General features: G+C 33.2%; 1 protein-coding gene across 1 annotated transcript in view; it reads left to right on the forward strand.

Moving 5' to 3' along the window:
- TFPI (tissue factor pathway inhibitor) overlaps window positions 1-24,610 on the forward strand; it is a 62,254-nt gene extending 37,644 nt beyond the window's left edge. Inside the window, exons 4-8 of the mRNA XM_028124905.2 lie at window positions 1,544-1,582; window positions 5,542-5,718; window positions 6,753-6,938; window positions 23,599-23,778; window positions 24,504-24,610. Coding sequence (XP_027980706.1) covers window positions 1,544-1,582; window positions 5,542-5,718; window positions 6,753-6,938; window positions 23,599-23,778; window positions 24,504-24,610 — 689 coding nt within the window. The remainder of the gene's footprint in view (window positions 1-1,543; window positions 1,583-5,541; window positions 5,719-6,752; window positions 6,939-23,598; window positions 23,779-24,503) is intronic.
- Window positions 24,611-25,170: the final 560 nt, after the last annotated feature.

Raw genomic sequence — 25,170 nt, forward strand, 5'->3', positions numbered from 1 at the left:
ACTCCTGAAGACATCATTAATAAATGTTATGTTTTAAATAAATCTAGGAAAAGATAATTTGGATAATTTGCTGTAAAACTTACTTATTTTTTCAGACTGTAATTAGTTGGCATAAATACCAGTTAAATAGGGTGTCCATGTTATTTTCAGAATCCTCAAAGATAATCATTGTTATTACAAATACATTTAAATTCCAGTGTGCCAAAACACATATTTGAGTTAGTTCACATGCATGCCAGCTAAATTAATCCAATTTGGAATGGAATCAGAAAACAAGTTATCTCTTTTAATATTGCATGAACATTGAAATCAAGCATTTCTGTTCCCATCCAATGGCTACTGTCAGTAGGCAAAACAGTAAAAATGATTATTTAGCACTCTAGTCTGATGTAATATTTATCTGTATATATTTTCTTTGCCCTTATAAATTAAAACTGTAACAAATTAATTGTATATTAAAATATTTCAATATAAGCTTATTATGACAATCCACTATCTAATTGAAACACATTGACAGTTGGTTATTTACAATGAGAAAGACTCCTGAGGTTTTCTTAATATTTAAAATACAATTATATATATATATATATATCTTTTTAAAAAGACTATTTAATAAAATATAGGAAAATCTTTAAAAAAAAAAGGCCTCATTACCTTCTCTTTCAAAGATATTTTATATTCCGAAGAATAACCTAGCTGCTGACTTTTGGCTGAAAGGGGCATATAAGCCAACTCATTCCCCCAACCCCCTGTCTCTCTGGCCATACAACTAATTATAAACTGCATTGACCACAGCTTTTCTCTGCAGAACATGATTATACAACATACATCACTCAGCCTTCCTAATGTTTACATGAGCAAATTAAAACTTCACTTATTATATTGATTTGAATTTCATTACCTATCATTTAAATTAGAACTTAGCATCTGTACTTGAATATAGTGGGTGAAAGACAAGTAGCATTCTAGTTTTTGAGTGGAGAAATTCCATTAATTCTTTGAGGTTGAACCAAAAAATATGTCACAGATACCTTTTGCTTCATTTCTCTTCTGTACTTGGAAATACTAATAAAACTTGTGATTGGGTTGAAACAATGCAGCAGGGCAAGGAATCAGGAAAGGAGATAATTCTGGTTTCTTCCACCCCTACTACCAAGTCTCTATAGAAATTATGTTTTGATATGCAAAGTATGCTGCTTGAATTACTTTCATATTTCACATTATCTTAATGCTTTTCAGTCATAGGTGTTTTGAATAGCAAATGTAGTTCACCATGAATTCTTATTTTTGTTAATGTGTTAGAAACTTTCAACACCAGTTTTGAGACATTATTATGTTAAAGTGCAGATGGCCTCATATCTATAAAAATTAAAATTATTTAATCTTTAGAGAAAATAAGAAATTTAAACTATTTATTGGTATTATGTATAAGAATAATTTTAATGATAATAAATACATCATCCTAGTTTGTTAAATTGAAATTTATATATAATTTATTTATATAAATTTTGATAATTGATGCACATACTGTTTTTTCTTGCAGTTTATCCAAAGGCCAAGATAGAGACAACATTAGAAAAAGGTAAACATTCATTTATATGCTAATTAGAATTTATGCAAGACACTTAGAAATTCAATTCTTAGTTTTCTTTGATATGGACTCCATCATAAATCCATACAATCTTTGAAATGGTGTTTTATTTCAGTGGATATAATGAAAAATTTAAAATAACATATATGATATTTGGTATGGAAGTCTTCAAACACTATATTTACTCTCATTCTAATGCAGAATGATATTTAGTATTAGATCAGTCAAATTCCACAGCCATGCACATGCTATTTTAACATCTGTTGAACAGTAATTTAGATGCTGTTAGTTCTCAGATCTCTACTCCCTTGATAATCTCAGCATTGTGTATCTTTAGCAAGTTATATCCAGTATTTCCCTGAATTGATATATGTCTTTGAGTTGTCAAAGCCTATATGCAGAAGTAAGTGGAGATATTTAACACTAAGTGATTGCTCTTGTCAACATTAGTGTGTGTACTTAGCTTTTATTTTGTGATTTAAATTATTTATTGGTTTTAGCTAAAAATAGTTTTCTGATTAATATGTTACATTAGCACATGAAAAAATATATCAGTAGATCAAGAAAGATACTCCTTTTAGTAAAGGTCTAGAAGCTGACTTGGTCCAATTACCATTTACATCATCTACATTTGAATGAGAAAATGCTGAACAAAGGGATCAAATTATTTAACTTGGGAAATGAAAGAGTTACAAAATTCAAAGTGTATTTTAATTTTTCTGACTTTGATTTAATTGTGTGAGAAAGAGTTGAATGCTTTTGTGACTGATAAACTTAAGACTTACTAGACTGAATCAAAATTTATAAAATAAATTCAGTGGCAAAGATTGTACAAACACTATCAGTGAATGTATTTATTTACAAATTTTAAAATAGCTTTCTATAAAATTGAATTAATCTTTACAGAAATGTTCAGTGTTTCAATTAAATGAAATTCATTATCTGTAGTATCCAAGAATACAGAATATTTACCAATAGAGGGTTTTATCCACCAAGTAAAAGATGATATCTTTGTGAAAGGAAATACCAACATTTAAATGTTAGGGTATTTTTTCAAAAATGTGAAATTAGGAAAAAAATGTATGCAGATAAAATTTACTATAAAATTATGCTATTTAATGTATATTTAATGATTTGGAATTCAATCATTCTTTTTCTTCTAATTCATATTAATTGATATTTCTCCAAAAATGCAATATTTTATTTTTACCAAAGTTAATTGGCTCCAGTCAAAAACTGACAGTGTATGAAAAACAATCTTATAAATTATAAAGCACAGTATAAATTACTAGGTGTGAGGAAAAAGAATATGGCATGCAAAGGGGCATACCTCTGCTATGAACTAGAGGAATCACTTCTATTTGAACTCCTATTTCCTTGACTATAAAATGAGCACATTCAGGGAAATAGAGCTCTTTTACCTTTAACAAGTTCTAAATCTACATTTTTTATGAGTTTTGTCAGATTGGTGCTAACTTGATTAAGAAAAAAATATGACATTTCCTTAGATACAAAGTAAAAATTATTCTCCATTCTGTGTAGGTTTATAGATTTCTTAATCTTAGAATAGTGGTAGTATTCAAGAGCAAAATAACGTCTCCTCAATTTTGATTATAACCTATTGAGTTCATTACCTTGTTTGCTCAGTGAGATCACCAAGCCTCCAGAATCCCCAGTCTGTAGAGTTCAACTTCAGCATTTATAGGAGATATGACAGTAAGTAGGAGACCCAAGGATGAGGGATTTGCTGTGTCAAAGGAAGAGCAAAGATCAAGAGGCAACTTGAATGAATACATTTGTCAAGAGTCAGGGAGGTAGGTTGGAAAGTCACCTGGCTTAGCAGGTGGTCAGAGAGCAGTAAGGTAGATAATGTAGTGTCCTAGTTAGGAGTTCCTCTTCTCTTCATTCTTAACTGATATTACATATGGAAATTAGAGAATAAAGCTAATCAATACTATTCACATGTGTTAAACAATGTTCAGATGCCAAAACCCATTCAGAATAAAGACCTCTGGACGTATCCACTTCAAGTTAACTTTGTGATATGCTTTTTAGTATCAACATTGGACCAGTTACAAAGACAACCTCTTTGAAATAGTTTGGGTTAAGACAATTGTCAAGTATGCAGCCTCAAATAACAGTTAATAGTAAAACTGAATGTGGTTTGTGGAAGTTTGTAGCTTAAAATCCGTGTTCTTGTTTTAACCAAGCATCAGTCTAGAGCAAGGATTGTGTATGCAGATTTAGTACAAATGTTACTTTATCTGAGGAATATAGGGCATGAATTTCTTGATTTGTAACCTTATTTTAAACTGTAGGCCCAAGCGGAATTACAAGTGTGCAATTTCAACTTTGTCCTAAAATAAATTTATGTCCTAGAACAGGGCCTCATAAATAATAGCAGCTTCTAGTTGCATAATTTCTTAATTACACTTCTCAGCATAATTTATTATTTTCTATTCTTTATATGCAGTATATTTTACCTACTCTTTTTTGTTAAACATAGAATTCTTATATTCTCTGTTAAGATGATTTAAAATTTCATAAGAAGTACATACTAAGGCCAAAACAAATGAAAATAATAGCAATTAAATTTTTTCCTCATTCTCTTATAAAAAAGTATTACAAAAATTTAAAGAATTAGTTTTTTTCCTTGTCCCATAAATTACACTTAACCACAAATTGTTGCTATGGGGATAATAGTAATATTCACCGTGAGAAACAAGAGGCAATAAACAATAAACAAAACTCTCAAATTGGTACTTTGAGAAGTTATAGTAGATATTTTACACTACATTAAAATGGGATGTTTTATTAATAAAACAATGCTCTCATAGGAGATCAGCCTTTCCGAAGATTTGCAACTGTTGCAGAAATCATTACCATTAAATATATGCTTTTTTTATAGTAACCTCCCAAGTGATGCTTCCCTGAGATAGAACAGGTTGCTTTAAAATGGAAAAGGATACTACAGTTCATTTTTGCCACCCTGATAATACAGTTGCAGGGAAAAAGTGGGGAAATTGGAACTTTCGCCAATTTAAGCCCCATATATCTTGCGATCATAATTTTGAAAATAAGTTTAATTCTCTTCTTTACAGAGGATGCCTGTAGACAAGGCCTGTAATGTAGATCACAGTGGCCCAACTTCTGTGACAGCTGTGTTTAATCTGGTTTGGAGCACTATCAAAGAAAGGGCATTAGATTTTTTTTCAAAAGCCTCTCCAATCCCTGAACATGTATTTCCTTTCTGCCTTTGCACTGTTGGAGTCACTCCAATGCCAGAAAGAAGAAAAACAAGAGACACAGTGGCGGAGGATGTCATGCCTAACCTAATACAGATTCCAGAATAAGAATTCAGGAACTTCTAAGAATAGACATGAAAGCTTCCATACACCTCAAAGCTTCTACTCCAATATTTTTAAAATTGAAACCATTGTAATGAAGCAACACATTACACTTCTTTCCCTAATGGGAGCCTATACCTGAAAAATATGAAATATTCCTATTTCTTTCCTAAATGTCAATGCATGTACACCTAAAAAGAATAACTGAGCCAAAATTTTGCCATAACATTTTGTAATATTATGAATTTTTGAATATTTCTTCCAAACCAAAGGTAAAATAACATCTTTTACTCTTCCAATTCCTGAAATAGTTGATAGTTAGGTGCCCTATTAATTTATGATGAGAAATTTAGAACTTGAAATTCCAGTATCAACAATCTGTGACAATAGATACATCTTCCTTATTCTAAATGTCACAACAGACATAGTGGGCAATTTTAATATTGTGCAGTTGTGGATAAAGTTCCGTTTTTACCTTGTATCTTTAACTTTTCATGTTTACTCCTTAAATAATTTCAACTTAGTTATTTCGCATATTTAATCAGCATAATTCAATTATTCACAAAAAAGTATATTGCTTTCTGACATTTTTATAATTTCCAGAAAAGCCAGATTACTGCTTTTTGGGGGAAGACAGTGGAGTCTGTCGAGGTTATATAACTAGGTATTTTTATAACAATGAGTCAAAGAAATGTGAAGATTTCAAGTATGGTGGGTGCCTTGGCAATCAAAACAACTTTGAATCACTGGATCAATGCAAGCAAACCTGTGAGAGTTTAGGTAAGTTTATTTCCCATCTCATTTTACTTCATTTACTGGCATTCTTTAAAAAATAAGGCAACTTAAAGGATGTTCAAGTTTACCTAGATTTTTGTTTCACCCATACAGATGAAGATACAGTAGCATCCACTAAGTTTGATAAAAATTAGTCGCTGTGTTAACTTAAAAAAAGGAACAGAAAATTAAGAAATGTAGAGGGGAACTTATTTCCAGAGACTTATTTTAGGTTACATTATTTAATTTTCTTTCCTGAGAATTTTAGTACAATGTAAGCATAAGAATAGGGCTGCTGAAATCCCTTAGGTTTACAACAATTTGAGGACAAATAGTTCTTTGGAACCTACCACCTAAAATCAATCAGTTTTACCTGACCATGAAATTTATTAAAGGATGCCTTAAACTTTAACTGTTACCTTTTTTTGGCCAAGAACTACAAAGTTACTCACAGAAATATGATCTTACTAACAATATGTATAAAGATTTACTGTTCATTAATTTAACATAGCAATGTGAATAAAATTTCTAGAAGACTCCTTTTTAAAGATTTTTTTCTTTGAGAGAGATTGCATGTGCGTACATACATGTGTGCATGAGCTGGGGGAGGGGCAGAGGGAGAGAATCTTGAAACCAACTCCCCACTGAGTGCAGAGCCCAGTGGGGGGCTCCATCTCAAGACCCATGAGATCATGGACCAAAATCAGAAGTCTCAATGGACTGAGCCACTTTGGTGTCCATAGATGTCTACTCTTCTTCTTCTTTTTTAAAGATTTTATTTATTTATTTGACAGAGAAACAGTGAGAGAGGGAACACAAGCAGGGGGAGCAGGAGAGGGAGAAGCAGGCTCCCCACTGAGCAGGGAGCCTGATGAGGGGCTCGATCCCAGGACCTGAGCCGAAGACAGAGACTTAACAACTGAGCCACGCAGGCACCCCGATGTCTACTCTTCTTAACACAACCACTGTGTTTGCTTTGTGTGTATAATTATGAACTTAGGACAATGTTGTATTTTAATTGGCTGTATTTTTTTTTCCAGTGAATGATCTTCAGTTGGAACAAGCTGTGAATAATACAGTACTGCCTGAGTCTACGGGTAATACAATACCATTTAGTCCTGTGAATAGTCTGACAACGCTTAATGTTACGAATACTGTGTCCCCGCCTGATTCTGTGAATAATGATTCTGTCACTTCCCAGCCTACCAAGGTTCCCAGCTTTCTGGGTAAGAATCTCTCTTTTTTTTAAATTGCTCCCAGAAAAATATTTTGGTAACAATAGAAGTGGAATGTATATTAGAACCTTGCTTTAAATATATATATATAGCTCTTGTTCTCTTATAATGGGTGTGTTGAAATACTGAGATTCAAAATGTTTGTCTTTCAATCCCATAAGCGTGATAATTTTCCTCTATTTTAAAGTATGCTTTGAAGGAGCCTTCTGATTATATATATGAAAACTTTCCTATGATATTTAACTCTATGCCAAATTTATCTTATAAAATAATGCTCAGAATTAACAGCATCAATGTCTGATGGTAAATTATTATAATGGCAGCATTGAGTCAAAGGCAGTAAAGTGCTCTTTAACTGAGCATGGCATTGGGCAAGGTCTCAGGTGTTTAGTCACAGGACAGATTAGGAATTTGTTGAATAACCATCACCAAAGGTTATGTCACTCTGAAGAGAACTGTCTTTTGGATTTCTGCAAAATTCTTTTCTGGGCTATACCCTGTCAATGTATTTATCAAATTTAACAAACATACAGAAAATATGCAGAGCTGGAAAATAGTAAAATGCACAAAAAATGCAGAGCTGGAAAATAGTAAAAATATTGGAAAACATAACCGGAAACTACAAATATCTGGGCAGTTAAAAACTGAGAGAGGTGAAAGTTAACAGGATAAATATAAGGTCCAACCTAAATTTTAAAAATCACATGTGCTCATTCACGAATTGGAGATCTTGCTTCAAAGCAGTCCAAGTGAAAGTTTCAAATGTAAAGTTGACATGAGTTGAAGGAGTTCTGTAGCTATTAAAATTGTAGCCCTGGGGTAAAAAGAGACAGTGCGCAGAGCAGGGGTTCTCCACAGCAGCTGTGTGTCAGAATCCAGTGGGAATCAGAATCAGAAAGTCTTTGAGCATCTCTCTTTACACAAACAAATAAGCAAGCAAGCAAACAGCAGACAGAAGTTCTGCCCAGATGGATTTAAAGCTGCACATGTTGACTATTCCCTATCTGGAATGAAGTTCAGTGCCACACTGACCCGATCATGTCTGCGGGCTTTGCTTCAGCTCTGAATGCCATACCTTAGAAGCCACAAAGAGAACTGGAAACATGTTTACAGAAGGCCTGGAAAGTGTAAGGTGATGTGAGACCCAAAGAGGGAACATTATATATGCTCTCAGTACTTGTAGCACTATCATGTGAAAGAAAAATTAAGTTCTGTACATCCCTCACCTCCCTCCTCCCCACATCCCTACCCTTCCTTATTTCCCTTAACCCTGTCAAAGAATCAGGATTAATGCATGAAATCTAAAGTATAAGTTTCTTTCTGTAAAGTGTTTATTTTTTAATGTGAGGTCTTAAAAAATCAGTGGGTACCATAGGAATGAGAGTCCCTAAATTGTAGGTATTCGAGCAGTGTTCTAATAGCACTTGAGATGTCATGAATGGCATGCAGAATTTCAGAGGGAGTTTGAAAACAGTATATTGAAATGCCTTCAGGTCCTTAGACTGGATTCTATAATTAGAGCAATGAATTCAGTACCAGATGAATTTGAGTCTAGTTTTTAAACACTACTTTGTTTGTAATAATGATAATAAATAGCTTTGTAGTTCTGATTTATTATCTGTGAAATTAAGTAATTTCATTGCATTGTTTCTTTGTGTCCTTTCAGCCCTGTGTCTTTCAGTGACATTTTGTTTTATCCAGTTAAGTATCACATGTTGAAAAGCATGCTAAATCTTATTGTGTGAAAGATGTGAAAGTTTAGAATGACAAACTTAATGGGTTTAAAGAGACATGTGATACAATATATCTACTAATAAATGCATGAAATCAGTTTTCAATATGTTTCAATATTTTTTGTTTGGATTGCTTCACTAATTCAGATAGAGATCTATATTCATTTTTCATTATAATGAATGGAGTAAGAAGAAAGTTTTGCCTTAAAGTTTTATCAAGTATAAAAATCATGATTTTTGGCATGCACACTGCCAAAATAGAAAGGAGGAGACAAAATATGTGTGAGAAAGTGAATGAGTTTTAAATACTGTCTTATAAATGTCCTACATTTTTATGTAGTTGCACAATGAAAAGTATAAAAAACAAACTAATGGTTATAACAGTAAATTATTAACTAAGGAAACAGTAAAAATTCACAACATGAATCTAAAAGAAAACAAGACTAAGAGGATTTTTATTGAAAACAATAGACATTTAATTCTTTCATAGTAAGTGCATTTAAAATTAGGGAAAACCTCCTTTCTTTGTCTAGAGAATTATTTTTTTATTGTATATATTTGCCTCAAAACCTAAATTTCTCTAGCCAATTTGACCCCTTTTCTTCTTTTTCTAGGAGTATTCATTTCTCACTCTTTTGTTTTGTAACATTCCTAAGTTAAAGCATGAAATAATGTTGCAATAGCTACTATAGGAAGTTTGATACAAAGAGTGGCTAACATGAAAAGGGGGACAATGAAGCTGTGCCTTCACTCTTTTTAAGATCTACTCGATTCTTCGTCCACCCCATCCAAGATGCAGAAGGTGGAAATGCAGCCATCCCTCTTCACTAAGACCTAGATGAGCCCTACTCGACCTCATCCAAGTAGCATAATGTCAGAAGGCAATTGTGCCCCTACTTTTCCTATACCCAGACTATCCCTTTTCTACTCCACCAAAGGCTTTTGCTGAGGTCTATGAAGACACTGTTGATATTCCAGCTCAAAAATAATTACATCTGTCAGAGCTTGCAATTATATTAATATATTTTACTATAATTTAAGAAAATATGGTTCTATGTTTATGTAAAACCTTGTGGTTCAAGGTTTTAGCAAATGTATAAGCTTCTCTGCATTAGTTTCTTTTGAAAAGATATAAATCGTTTTAATTTTGATTCAGTGCATAGGAATAATAACATGCCCCACAATAAAAATAGGATAGCATTCATTTAAAATTCTTTCCGTTAAATAACAATCCTTAGAGTATTTGAATATTCCAAAAATATAGCTGGATTATGCTATTGTTACGAAGGAGAATATTTGTAAATATAATTTTAATGTTTCTCTTCACGATAATAGGAAAGAAACCTTTTAGAAGTTTTGTTCACTGTTTATTCTTAACTACCATGATATTACGTATAAGCTTGAGAATTTTTTTCCAGTGAGCCCTTTTTTTTTTTTTAAATATTTTATTTATTTATTTGAGAGAGAGAGAGAGTGAGAGAGAGAGAGAGAGCATGAGAGGAGAGGGTCAGAGGGAGAAGCAGACTCCCCGCTGAGCAGGGAGCCCGATGCGGGACTCGATCCTGGGACCCCAGGATCATGACCTGAGCTGAAGGCAGTCGCTTAACCAACTGAGCCACCCAGGCGCCCCTCCAGTGAGCCCTCTTGACTGAAGATATTTGAATGCTTACCAAGTGCTATCTAGGTTTAATTTTCTGTTTATTTCCAGATTTCCTTATTAGTAGGCTATATAGGTATCTCAAAGATTGAGGCTTGCCCTTCCTTAAAGAGATTTTTATAAAATCTTTTGTAAGCACATCCATATGTACAAATGAGAGCAAAGTATTTGAGTTTGGATTGGCTGAATTAATGAGTATATCCATGTAGGTAAAGTAAATGTTTGTTCTCACTACATGTGTGAGAGAAATCATTCTAAAACAATCCCTCTAAACATGTGTAGTTCTGTACACAATCTTCAGAATGAAAAACTACCACAATTAGTTTTTCTTGACTTTTCCCTTGTGACTAGCACTACAATATAGTAGATAAAAGACTCTGAGCCTGAAGAGTTGGGCTCAAATCCCAGTACTTCCACTTATTAGCTGCGCAGCCTTGAGTTACTTCTTAACCTCTCTGAACCTTATTTTCCCACTGTAAAATGAGGATGGTAATAATATAGTACTCACCTTATAGGTTTTGTTGTGAGGTAAAATCAGTCAATATACATGGCTCACTTAGCATGGTGCCTGATACCTATTCCATGCTATAGAAATATTACTCATTATCATTACCTGTGGGATTCAGAGCAATACCCCTAACTTCCCAGGCCTTAGTTTCTAACCTGCAAAACAACTCTTTGTAAGTTCTTCTTCGCAGAAGTTGATATTTCAGACACTCATACGATCTCTACTTATTCAGCTAAGTGCTTCAGTACACATACAGTCACAAAACTATAATTAACCTTTAAAAGGGAAATGACAATAGACCTAAACACAGGTCTGTGGAAACTTACACAGTTCAAATGTGTTTAGTAGAAACAAGTTGAGAATATTGTCATGTAGAAGTATCATGGGGCTCTGAAGCCAAAAGAACTTTATGTAACTTTCCTTTGTCTTTTCAAAAGTTCCAGCTTTCCAAACTTCCAGAGTTCTGCCACCATTTTCCAGCTATTTCAGCTTGAGCACTTGATACTCTCCTCTGATCATCCCCTCCTTCTAGTCAGTCCTTCTATTGCTTTTTCTAAAGAAATATTCATTCCTGTCCTCTCTCCATTTTCTGTCTACCTGTCTTGTTCAGACTAGCAATCCTGCGTGTTTCGAGTATCTCCACCATCTTATGTCATCGAAACAGGGACACGAATGAAAATGAAAGGGGGATGCCAAAAAAAAAAGATCTATCTTAAATACACACACACACACACACACACACACACACACACACACACACACACAGAAAACTGGGTCTGTCATTTTAGTGGATAGATTTTAAAAGTATTTCAATTTTTAAAAAATCACATACATGTTGGGACATGATCTACCAAAAAAATGAGCTTGGACTAATACTGGCTTAGGCAAACCAGGTGTCATAGACGTCAGATAGATATCAATGAGATCAGACATAATATATATATTAATATATGGTTATATATCAGACACGTTAAAGAAAACATTTGCTATATGTATGTATATAGACACATGCATATATATGTATGTATATGTGCTTACGTGTGTATATGGAGAGACAGAAAAAGACAGAATAAGAGAGTCATATGTGACAATTATTAGATATAACGTTTTTGACATTGCTGTCCTAATTTCATATATCCATTATATTAGGCTCAGAGTATCTTTAATCAATCAAGTTTACATATTTCTCTTGCTTTACAGAAAAATAAATTAAAAACTTAACAGATACATTCTTTCTGTGTTAATTTAGCCTCATCCACTTGTCTTAGATTTGTCTGCATTATCTGTTGGCCCTCTAACTAGTCCAGATTTTTGTCTCACTAAATACAAGATTTTTCTGTCCCTTCCAAATAGACACTGTCATTAGGTAGAACTTATTTACTCTGTTATTAATAAACATAAATTATCCATTCTCATGGCTCCCGATGTTTTGTTTGGTTTCTCCTTCCTAAAATTCACTGGCCCTCCTCTTGTAAGCTGCCTTTTCACCCCCACAAGGAAGTCTTCTTCCTCTTCCTTTCTCCTGGCTTCCTATTTTGATTCCCTTAATGCTTATATTAGTTGATGTTGTTTTAGCTCTGCCTCACTGACTAGATTACAAGTTTTTTGAGGAAAGAGACCAATGTTTTATGTTTTGCAGATCTTCCCTTCTTTGTATTCAGATCAGTGTTATGCATAGGCCAGGTGGCTCACATTTTTTATTTATTAATTCTGTGATCCACAGTTATAAAGAACAAATGATAGTTGGAAGAATGTTGATCATACTTACCAAGTCCTTCTGACCACCTTCTGCATTCATGCATCCATGTCCATTTTAGGATAAAGTAGCATTTTATGCACATGTTAATATTTCTGCTTTATATCGTATATGTGATGCCTCTGATAGCATACAATTAATAAAGTTTTAATATTTATGTGCACATAGTTAATATAGTCCTCTCAATGGAGCTCATTGGTAAAAGTCTATCAAAGAAAAATTAATGTTCTCAAGTGTTCATACTGATTCTGGGCTTTTTTTTAAGGAATTATTTATTTATCTGTAATTGTTTATTTAAATGCAATTTAGTTAACATATAGTATATTTTTAATTTCAGGGGTTAATTTTATGATTCATCAGTTTCATATGATTCTGGGCTTTTTGAATGGACCTGACCCATTGATTAAAAAACTGATTTGGAGTGCCCAGGGTGCTCAGACAGTTAAGCATCCAACTCCTGATTTCGGCTCAGGTCATGAACTCAGGGTTGTGAGATTGAGCCCTGCATCATGCTCTGCACTCAGCGGGGAGTCTGCTTGAGATTCTCTCTCCCTTTCCATTTGCCCCTTCCCTCATGCTTGCTTGCTCTCTCTCTCAAATAAATCTTTTTTAAAAAAGTGATTTCTTTCCTTGGTTCTCATAGCGCCTTTACTTCTCTATGTCAACTCTTAATAGCTGCCTTGGGACTACATCAGCTACATGATATTTTGGAAAAACAAAATTTTCTGATAGACTTCAAAAGCCTACTGGCAACTCAGTCTCGGTCTCTGACAGAGAAAAGGAACACCTATATATTTGACGTAGTCCTTATTGCTTCCTGGAAGCCACTAAGTCAAGGGAAAATGATTGAGTATCATTCTGCAAACCATTTAGGTACTTGAGGCTCTCTCTCTCTCTCCTGACTGTATTCAATGTATAACCTACTGGTCGTATTCCATATACATGTTAAAAAAATGGAGAGAAAAGAAAAACATAAACATAAAACATAAACACGCACATATATACATATATATCTTATAACAAATTTTTGGTTATCATTGGCCTTTTGCAAGGGATGTTACATAAATTGCCTGAAAGTCAGACACCATCACTGATACAATTAATTTATAGATTTGCAAGAAAACATTGTCACCTATTTGGCCTCTTGTTGAAGATTTGCTTACACATTTTGACCACGGAAAGTTTCTGCAAAGAAAATATCCCCCATAATCTAAAGAGTTCCACAGTTAATCACTAGAACTGTCAACAATTCTGAAAAACCCCACTTCATCAAAAATCCACTTAAATAGTCCTAGCAGAGCATCCTATTTTTCATAATGTGTTCAGAAGCATAGGTATTCCCTCCTAATTTAAATATGCCTGCATGGTGAATCTGGTGCCTCATACACTGATTTTCTGACAAGCTGGCTTTCCAAAAATAGGTAACTTGTGGAGAGGATCCCTAAGACCTTCTACTTCCTGACACCAGAGCTGGTGAGAAACAAAAATGTAGCACTTCCCCTCTGCCAAAACTGCTGCCAGCCAGATACGGTCACCTCCAGTGACCACTGACTACTTTTGCTAATCCTTTTCTTCCTGGACCATCTCTGCTTTTAACAAGGATACATTTTTTTGCCCCAATCATGAGATTCCTCCAGAGAAGTGTTTCTGAAATTTGAATATACAGATACTTTTAAAAGAAAAAACCCACAGACTTCTAATTTGTAAATCAAATTATTTTGTATGACACTAATTGTATATGAACAAGTAAAATACTGTATCTCATTATATATCTGATCATTATACAACTATCAATCAAAACTTATTCACAAATGAATACAAGCTACAAACAAATGCATTAACAATACTAATTTGATGGCACTTTTTAATTGAAGTACAGTTAACTTACAATATTCTGTTAGTTTCAGGGGTCCAATTATAGTGATTTGACATTTATATGTATTATAGAATGATCACCATAAATCTAGTTACCATCTGTCACCATACAAAGTCATTACAATATTGGTTATACTCCCTATGTTGTACTTTACACCTTCATGACTTATTTATAAGTGGAACTTTATACCTCTTGATCATCTTTACATATTTTGAGTATTCCTCCATCCCCTTGCCCTCTTGCAACCACAATTTTGTTCTCTGTATTTATAAGGTTTCTTGTTTTGTTTTTTAGATTCCAATATAAGTGAAATCACATGGAATTTGTCTTTTTCTGACTTATTTCATTTGGTATAATACCCTCTAGATTCAACCATGGTCTCACAAATGGCAAGATCTCATTCTTTTTTATGGCTGAACTGTATTCCATTGGGTGTATGTGTGTGTGTGTGTGTGTACACAACACATCTTTATCTATTCATCTATTGATGGACATTTGGGCTGCTCCCATATCTTGGCTATTATAAATAACACTGCAGTGAACATAGGGGTGTATATATCTTTTCAAATTAGTGTGTTTGCTTTCTTTGGATACTCAGTAGTGGAATTATTGGATCATATGGTATTTCTATTTTTAATTTTTTGAGGAACATCCATATTGTTTTCCAAAGTGGATGCCTCAATATACACTCCCATCGACAGCACACGAAGGTTCCTTTTCCTCCACATTCTTACCGACACCTGTTATTTCTTGTCTTTTTGATACTAGGTATCCTGACAGGTATAAGGTGATAGCTCATTGTGGTTTTGATTTGCATTTCCTTGAGGATTAATAATGTTAAGCCTCTTTTCATATATTTGTTAGCCATCTGTAGGTCTTCTCTGGAAAATTGTCTATTCGGTTCATTTCGGTCATCGGCTCATTTTTTAATTGAATTGTTATTTTGGTATTGAATTGTACAAGTTCTTTATATATTTTGGATATTAACCACTTTTCAGATACATCATTTGCAAATAGCATCTCCCATTCAGTAATGGGAGGTTGCCTTTCAGTTTTGTTGACTGTTTCCTTCTCTGTGCAGAAGCTTTTTAGTTTGATGTAGTCCCACTTGTTTATTTTTGCTTTTTGCTGCTTTTGCCTGAGGAGACAAACTCCTACAATATTGGTAAGACCAATGTCCAAGAGTTTACAGCCTATGTTTTCTTTTAGGAGTTTATGGTTTCAGGTCTTACATTTAGGTCTTTAATCCATTTTGAGTTTATTTTTATATATGGTAAAGAAAGTGGTGCACTTTTATTCTTTTGCATGTAGCTGACCAGTTTTCCCAAACCATTTATTGAAAAGACTGTCTTTTCCCCATTGTATATTCTTTCCTACTTTGTCATAGATAAATTGACCATATAAGTTTGGGTTTATTTCTGGGCTTTTTTATTCCATTGATCTGTGTGTCTGATTTTAGATGGCACATCCCTATTTTTATATGAATTTGGTATTTACTGCTATAAAGCAGGTTAGGAATGAGGGATAGGTTAGAAAAGCCTGTGCTACTCTATGTTGTAATTCTCTACCTTACTTCTATTTGAATAATGACCAATCTTTGCAGGAATAGGTTTGAAAAGCATTATTATAAAATGTATTAGGAAAATCCCACCTCTATCTTTTCTAGGGACATGGTAGAATGTGGTTTCTAGTCTTCTGTCACATCTTATTGCTATTAAATGGATAGCTGACTGGCCAATGCAAATATGATCGCAGAATATACAAACACCTGGAACTTTGGTCTATTATTTCTAGAATCGGTCCAGGTTGAGTATACAAACACAGTAATACTTCAAATATTTGGGCTCTTTGAATACTGTTTGGCTCAGCACTCTTACTCCCAAGACTTGTTTCCAGTTTCTTCATTTGATGGCCTATTTGGATTAGATATCTTTTTCCTGTTCAAACTTGATGAACTCCAACTTCATGCATGTAACTTAGGGTAAGAAATATAGAAGACATTCTGAACCTGAGCTTCAAAGAAGAGAGAATTTGGACACTGGATATAAAAGGAAAGTTGTGACAGCTTTCTCTTTATCTGATAATTATTAAATTATCTTTTCTGTTATTTTTATTTTCTAGTAGTTTTCAGAGGATGCGTCATAATGGTGAAGAGCACTGGCTTATGGGAGGAAAGATGTGGGTTTAAATTCCAGTCCTGCTATCTGCCAACTCTTTTTGTGGCCTTGAAAGAATAACATAACTCTTGGCCTCATGTTCCTCATTTGGTATATGTGGAAAGTAATAGCTCATAAAATTTTTGATGATTATGATGACATATATAAAATTCTTATCCCTATGTTTAGCATACAATAAGGGCTGAAAAGTATTAATATTTGAAGGCTTTAATGATTACCCAGTGTCAATGGAAATTTATAGCAGGAAAAAATAATCAGGGGTATTATTTGTATACATTTTATTGGTGGTCATTTTTAAATATAACTAAAGCCTGTAACCTTGACCTGAAGTATCTTCATTCGATGCACTTAATACTATGATTATTTGAAATAAAATAAAACCCTTCTAAAATTCAAACATAATTATAAAACATCAATACATATTTTGTGTATTTGGATTGTATTCTCTACTCAGAGGATTTATAAACCTGTGTTTCTAATTTTATCTTATGACCTGAGGCACAAATCCATTATACTTCTTAATGCCAGTTCAGTTCAACAAATACAGAGTAGCTTCTCTATGATGGGAATTGTCACAGGGACTGGGAGTCTGTGAATAATAAATAAGAAAGATGGTGTTGTTCTTTACAGCATGGCTGTGACATGCGGTGAGGGAGAGACACAAGGAGGACTTCGTTGCCTACACTATATACGAAGACAGCTGCTCAAGTGTTGTGGGGGGGACAGAGTCATGATATTGTACTTCCATTGAAGGGTGTCAAAATTAAAATTGTCTTTTTCTAAACCTGTGTTCTTTTATCGAACATCTTGGATTTATTTGTTCAGATGCTGGCTAACACATGGGCATAGTTCACAATTCTATCTTTATTCAGGGATTTTTCTAAGTAAAGCTACAATGAAAGAAAGCCATGATCAAATTTTAAATTATAAAACTTATATTTCATACTATAATTCTATTTCATAATATATTAAAAATATTCCATCTTCTAAGTCAATCAGTCTAAAAATACCAGAATTGTCTTCTCTCTACCTCTCTCCCTGCTCACAGTCAATGTGGTACTTAATTTTATTCATTTCCACTATACCTGCTTCAGTTAGGGTCATCTTATATTCTCCTTTATTGCAAGTCTTCTGCAGGATTCAGCCTACCCATGCCTGGCTGAGCTTTCTTCATGTATCACGAAAGAGCAGAACTGTCTTTTTCATTCTTCAATACTTTCGGTTGTTCATTAATGTCTATATCATAAAATCTAGGTATATTAGTAATCAGAAACCTTCTTAATTTTGTCTATATCTACTCTCCCAACCCTGCATCCCACTATACTCTCCATGCACTCTGCTTTTCAGGTAGCTTGGAGTTTGCAAAGTGCCCCACACTAGGAATATTCTCACTTTTGTGCTTTCCTTCACCCATTTCCCCCTCTATCTCTTCCACTTGTTAAAATTTCATTCTTCCTTAAAAGCTGATCAAGGGACTAAATAAGTTAATTTTCACCTTTTACTAAAATCTTACAGGGTTTTCAATTTCGCAGATGGCTTAAGGAAAAAGTTTTCTAATTATGAGACAATTATCTTAGGATAAATTATACTGATAACAGCTTCCTAGTTTATAGTTTTACCATGGATTGCTTGCTTTATGGCTTTATTTAGAAAAATCCCTGAATAAAGATAACTTTGTGAACTCTGCCCATGGAGCAGACGGTATCCAGGCAAAGAAATCCAACCCAATAGATATCTACACAACTTCTCTTCTTTTTTAATCTGTGGAGGCTTCCCTGTTGGGGCAAAGGGTCTTACAGTCTATTCCCCCATGACCTTCCAGTTTCAAATGTTCTAGAAGCCTGCTTTTTACATTTCAACCTCAGCTAAGTTACTGTACACATAGACAAAAGAAAAAAGTTCCACAGTACTCATTTTCCCATTCCCAGTTTTTTCCTTTAATATGGAATGTCAGTTTCTGCCCATTTCACACCAACTCTCCCATGTTAGTGAATGGAGATACTGCTTTTCCTATAGTATAGATTTACTATCTGTAAATAGTATACTTACAGGTGATAGGTTTACTCTCCATTTCTAACCACAAACAAATTCCAATCTCCAGCCTTTTCCTTATGACCCCAGGACTCTGGGATGAATTAAAAAATATTTTGATTATATAATCCTATTTCTAACATTATATATTTTATTTTATAATTTGAATATTATAATAGCAGATAAACTGAAAAAAATAGAAAAGAAAGACAATTGGCCATACTTGCATTCCACAGAGACAATCACTGTCAACATTCTAGCATATTTCCTTTTCATATTTCTTTGCTATCTTTGTTCTCTACCACATCATTAAGTAAATAAAATACAGACTGAAAGTAGCTAGTAGAGAATCCCTAACAGTATAGAAGAAGGTCAGCATAAAAGTATCTGTTTTGGGGAGTTGCAACCTTGAGAACTGCTAAGCTCCCTACCTAATAAAAACATCTCTATAGTAATCATCTACTTTTGTGGGTATGAGGAGAGAAGAAAAGTGAATACAAATAAATTCATTGCAGTAAGGTGCACATTTTATTAAGTAATTGGTTAGGTACTTTTAAACATCATTGTGAAGTATAAATTTATATAAGCTTTTGGTGGAAGATTCAGCAGCATCCACCAAATTATAAATTGAGTATAGCTTTTACACAATTCTAATTTTAGAAAGGTCTTTAGAAATATCTGAACTAGTGTACAAGGATGCTCGTGAGCCATTAATCTGGAATTGAAAAAAATAATCTACATCCACATGCATAATGGGTTGACTAAATGTACTGTAGTCAATTGAAGAAATGAAAACTGTACATATTAAAAATGAAATATATATGAACAAACATGGAAACATTCACAAAATGTTATCAAGTATAAAAAGAAACAGTAGTATGCTAATATATGTTTGCCTAGGCAAACAATTTGGAGGAAAATATACAACAAAGCATTGATAATGATTAAGGGTCAGGGGTCAAATTTTTGAGAACTTTTGTTTTATATTTGTTATACTTTTGTATTAATTCAGTGTCTTACAATAAGTTATAATTAGAAAGTTAAAATATTTATATTTTTCTTTACTAGAAAATTATGGGAAAAAAGAATGTGTTATTCAAAGGAAAGATTTATTATTCAATCCCTAAAACAATCTCAGAAGACAAAAAATTTCTCAGCAAGTGATGGGGTAATTCATAAATCCTAAATTGTTTGGTAAAATAAAAGCCTAAATATTATATAAAATGGGAACAGAAAGACACCATGGTAAGGATTCAAAGGGACTATAAAATTTAAAGTTTACAGTATAAGTTTCAGAGAAAATTTATATAAACCACTTTAAATATAAAACTGATTTTGGAGTGCCACCTTACAGTTTAGCAGTCATACTAGATCATGGCAGTTCCTGGCAGAATATAAGTGGATCCTGAATTCTGAAACCTATCATAAACCCTCTAAATGGAAGCTATCCAACTTGTTATTAATGGTGAGATCAAGACAGAATAGCTTTGGTTATTAAATTCCCTTTGAAAAATAAATAGAAGTCAGGTTAGTGTCTTTATTCTACCTTAAATACCTGTGAATAATTAAATCTGGACAAAAAAAATTCATTGTGTAACTACTTCAAAACCTTTATATCTTCTTTCATTGTAGATATCATTGTCTGGATTTTGAATAGGTGAGTGCCTATGTTTATCTAGAATACATATGTTCACTGAAAACAGTCAAGCTTATCTCCTCATGAGGTGCAAGAACTTCAATTTCCTCACCGTTAGAGAGAGAACTGGATGATAACCAAGGGCTCAAAAAAATGTTAGAGCTAAAATGTCCTTGAGAAACTATCTGCTTCATTATTTTAATCATATTGTTGTTGTCTATGTTAAAGCAATCTAATGACAGTCTTTTTTTTTTTAGAGAGGGAGAGAGAGAAGGGAATGGGGAGGGGGAGAGGGAGAGGGAGAAAGAAAATCCCAAGCAGCCTCCATGCCCAGTGTAGAGCTCAACATGGGGCTCGATCTCACAACCCCAAGATCATGACCTGAGTGGAAATCCAGAGTTGAATAACCAACTGAGCCACCCAGGTGCCCTGATCCAATGATAGTCTTAACTACTTAGAGTTCAAATGATTTTAGGAGAAATGAATTAGTTTACATACAAGTATAATTAATCTTCCGAAGAATAATGGCCTTATAAAAACTCCACAACTGATAATTACTGTATTAAAAACTTTTACAAGTTAACTGTAATACAACATTCTTAGTAATTAATTTCAAATTTTAACTCACTATCAAAATACTTGTATTTTTAATGTTAGGAACCACAATAATTATCTGGGTCAAAAGTGAGTTGTATTTGATAATCTATGCAGGTAGTGATTAAAATCAGGGCAAACAAAGTGAAATAGATGAACAGCTATGAAACTCTCTAACGGCATCTGTGCTGTCAACTATCTTGCCTTCAAACTAATCCCCCTGCCTTCTTCTTGCACTGTCCCATACATATATTGTACTCTTTCCCTTAGCTGTTGAGTAGATTTGGTGAGTGGCAGACATTGTTGGAAGACTCAGTGACCAAAGGAAGACAGAAGCTAGGGTACCTCTCCCCATCAAACCTGTAGTATATCCTCCATGGTTTCAGAGCCTCCTCCATTGTTATCTTCAGTCTAGGTATTGTAGCCCCAGATGTACCAGTCTCGCTTGTTTGCATTTTGAAATAGCCTTGATTTTGTTATGGGGCCAGGTTTACTACAGTTTAAGGGAAAAGAAGGATGAATTTATTTCATGTTATCAGAAAATTCTCTCTGTCCTGGAATAAGGAAATTTAGGTAGAATGTTGCTATTAAGACATAATAAACATTTGTAAAGAAGTGTACAACTTACAGGTACATCTATATATATTATCTTCAACTTACTGTGGGCTAATAAATTTTGTATACAAAATGCAAAAGTGAAATTGAGGTATAAATCATATCATCATACTCCTATATCAGCTATGAAGCATCTGTGGGTGCTTGCTGAGAATTAAAAAAAAGAGCAATTTTCTCTGTTTCTCAAATTACGCTAATTGCTTGAGGAGTATTTCTTTTGTTTCTGAATACAGGTGATGACTTTGGAAGCTCATGGAGACAGAAGTGGTAGCAACCGATAACCATCTCATATTCTAGGTTCTGGGTTAATGAGAATCCAGAGCATAGACATTGGAAAAGTTTGCACAATAGTAGGGCTCAATTACAGTATATCTCTACTATACTGTTAGAAAACTCCTCTTACATAAACCATTATTGGAGACAGGAGACTTCAACAGTTTCTAGAAAGTTAAGCATACATTCTCACCAAATAACACTTTAATTTTGATTTCTGATGGCACTAATCATGCACTATAACCCCCAAATAGGATGACATAGAAGATAAATTAGACTACATGATTTTGAATGTTTTAGTTTTACAGATCCAAAGGTCATCTTTTAAAAAAATTAGTGTTTGTAGATCTAATCAAAGACCTAAATAATATTCTTTAGGTGATTACAGTTCTTGAATTTTGACACAGAATTTTTATCTTTCTAAAATGTCTTATATATTCTTTCTATAGTATTCCCACTCCTATTTTCCAGAATTTCTCTTATTATATGAGCCATTATATCAAGACACTCTAATCATTTAAATTATCAAGAAGGCAGGAGGTAAATGCAGATTCTTATTTTTTCATGTCTTATTAGGATTATTGTTCATTAATTCAGATTAGATCAAATAATTTCTGCATTTTCCCCTCAAATTGTTTCATTTTATTTCTTTTAGAGTCTTTCATCTAGGGTTCGCTTGCCATCAGACCAGTTTAAGCTTTCTGCCCAACCTATTTGCCTTCATTGGTTGGATTCCTCAAAGTTCTATTTTCTGCTGATTTTGTATATTTAGTATACCATCTTTGTCTGCATTTGCTGTGCCACAGTTCACAATTTGGCAAAGCCACTAAAGTTTTCTTATATTGATTTCTCACCATCTACTAACTTGCCTGCAGTATTGGTTTACTAATATTAAGCGGTTTAAGTCTGCTGCTAGAGTACCAGCTTCCCCTCACAGGAATTCCCAAAGAGCTAAAAACTACCATTGTACTGACACTATTTCTCTGCTTTGCCTTAAGAAAATGAGCGATCCTTTTATTATCCTGGTTGTATTTTCTTTCTTTGGTTTCTAAAGTGGTTGGTCCCATCGACAGACCAGCTTGTCTGCCTGGTTTAAACCTGTAAATGTTCTATCTTACTGGCTTTAGCAATATTCCTTCCTTTGCAAAAACATCTAACTCATCGAGAACTGATGCTTCAATTCACAAGAAAACTTTATTACTAAATCAAACCATCTCTTCAGGGATCCTTCTCTGAAGCTTAAAGTTAGAATTTCTTACACCTGAATTCCTGTGTTTTAAATTGTGACTATGTTACATCATTTAGAACTTTAGTCAAAAAACAAAACAACAACAACTACTCTTCCTCAGCTTCAGTGATGTCATTCAATGAATAAGGATTGCTCATGAGGACTTTTTCCTCCCGAAGTTGAACATTCATGAACAAAAAGGATGTGTAAACATTGATAATTTGTTAAAGTGAATATGGTTAACAAATTTTTATAAGCTCAACTTTTGAATAGTGGTTTGTCTATTATGTACAACTATTTTTTTCATTATGAAGAGTCACCATAGTACTTCTCTTTAACAAATGTATCTACTTTTTTATTAGAGATAGGTCTTACTGTAGTGGACAGTTGGAGATTAGTAAAGCATTTTCCTGGAGTTGAAATACATGAATTTCACCGAGTACTACTTTTATTCATGCAGATTACTGTTTTACATAAATATACTATAAGAGAATAAATAATCAATAAATATGAAAGTTTTAGATTAACTATCATACATGATTTACCATGTTTTCTTGATGTTCTTAGAATTTCACGGTCCTTCCTGGTGTCTGACTCCAGCAGACAGAGGATTGTGTCAAGCCAATGAGAGCCGATTCTACTACAATTCAGTCATTGGGAAATGTCGCCCATTTAAGTACAGTGGATGTGGAGGGAATGAAAATAATTTTACTTCTAAAAAAGCATGTCTTAGGACTTGTAAGAAAGGTATAAAGGACATTCTTCCCATTAATTCACTAGTGTTTAAGATAACAATTGCATTGAAATTATGAACAAATTTTAATATGAGAAAATTATAAAATTAGTTCTATTTATAATAAGAAACAAAATATTATAATTTAGGTAATATATGTCCCCATTTCAACTACATTTAGATGATATTGCTGGAGATGTTAACTACAATTCCTCATAATGTGTCTTTCACAGAAAACTAATCTGCTTGAAACAAAACATTTTATTTTAATATTTACATACTAAGCTTTCATTTTAAATTATACCAAAATATTTTTAAGCATCTTATTATGCACAACATTTAAATGTAGTTACTAATTTTCTTCTGACTATAAAAATGATGCATGTTTAGAGAGCATTAATATATAAATGAAAATCACATATAACTCCACCAACCATATTCAGCCACGTTTGCTTTAATAAAATGAGCATGAATTTCTAAGTGAAGAGGAGTAATAAAAAATCAGAAACATGCTTATCCATTTTTGCTAATTCTTATATATGTGAAATGACTTCCTTAGAAATAGGTTGTTCTGCATAAAGACAAATTAAAGGCTTTTAAGCCAATTTTTGGTTCTATATATTAAAAGATAATTTGAGAAAATTTAGATAAAATGTTTTATTACTTTATTTATTATTTTATTTATTTATTTATTATTACTTTATTATACATAATAAATTTGTTTCTCTTCCTTCTGTAGGTTTCATCCAAAGGATATCAAAAGGAGGATTAATTAAAACCAAAAGAAAAAGAAAGAAGCAGACAGTGAAAATAGTATATGAAAAAATTTTTGTTAAAAAAATATAAATTTGTTACATTATTACATCAGTTCTAAATATTTTGGATGAAACTTTTCACTATAATTCTTATTTTTTCTTTCTTGAAATCCTTTTAATGAATATTTCCATGAATTTTCTATGTACATATTAACCACTATTAATAATTTGTATCAGAATTTCTTTATCTAATCAAAGTGCATATTCAAGGGCTGATTACTATGAATTTACTTATTCTCTCAATCCCTTTCTATTTCCCATTGACTACAAATTATCATATTACTGGCCACATCAAATCAGTCCATTTTTTCATTTGGTGATCATCTGAGAATATGTTGTCATTTTTTTGTTTTGATCATGTAGATGATGATCTCCTTTATAGCCTATGCACAGATTAAAAAATACAGCTCTTAAAGATCAAGCACTTTTTGGATTTCACATCTAAAATGGTGACAAGCACTTCTTTCTGTAAGGATCACTCAATTATACATTTAACTAGAGCTGGTAATAATACAATTCCATCATGTGCTTCCCTCCCTGGACATACTTTTTCTCCTTTTTTATAAACCAGTACCTCATATCAGTCCTGAG

The sequence above is a fragment of the Eumetopias jubatus genome, unplaced genomic scaffold (assembly GCF_037043125.1).
Source record: "Eumetopias jubatus isolate StellerSeaLion01/CBP00866 unplaced genomic scaffold, mEumJub1_p1.0 scaffold_3, whole genome shotgun sequence".
Classification (NCBI taxonomy): domain Eukaryota; kingdom Metazoa; phylum Chordata; class Mammalia; order Carnivora; family Otariidae; genus Eumetopias; species Eumetopias jubatus.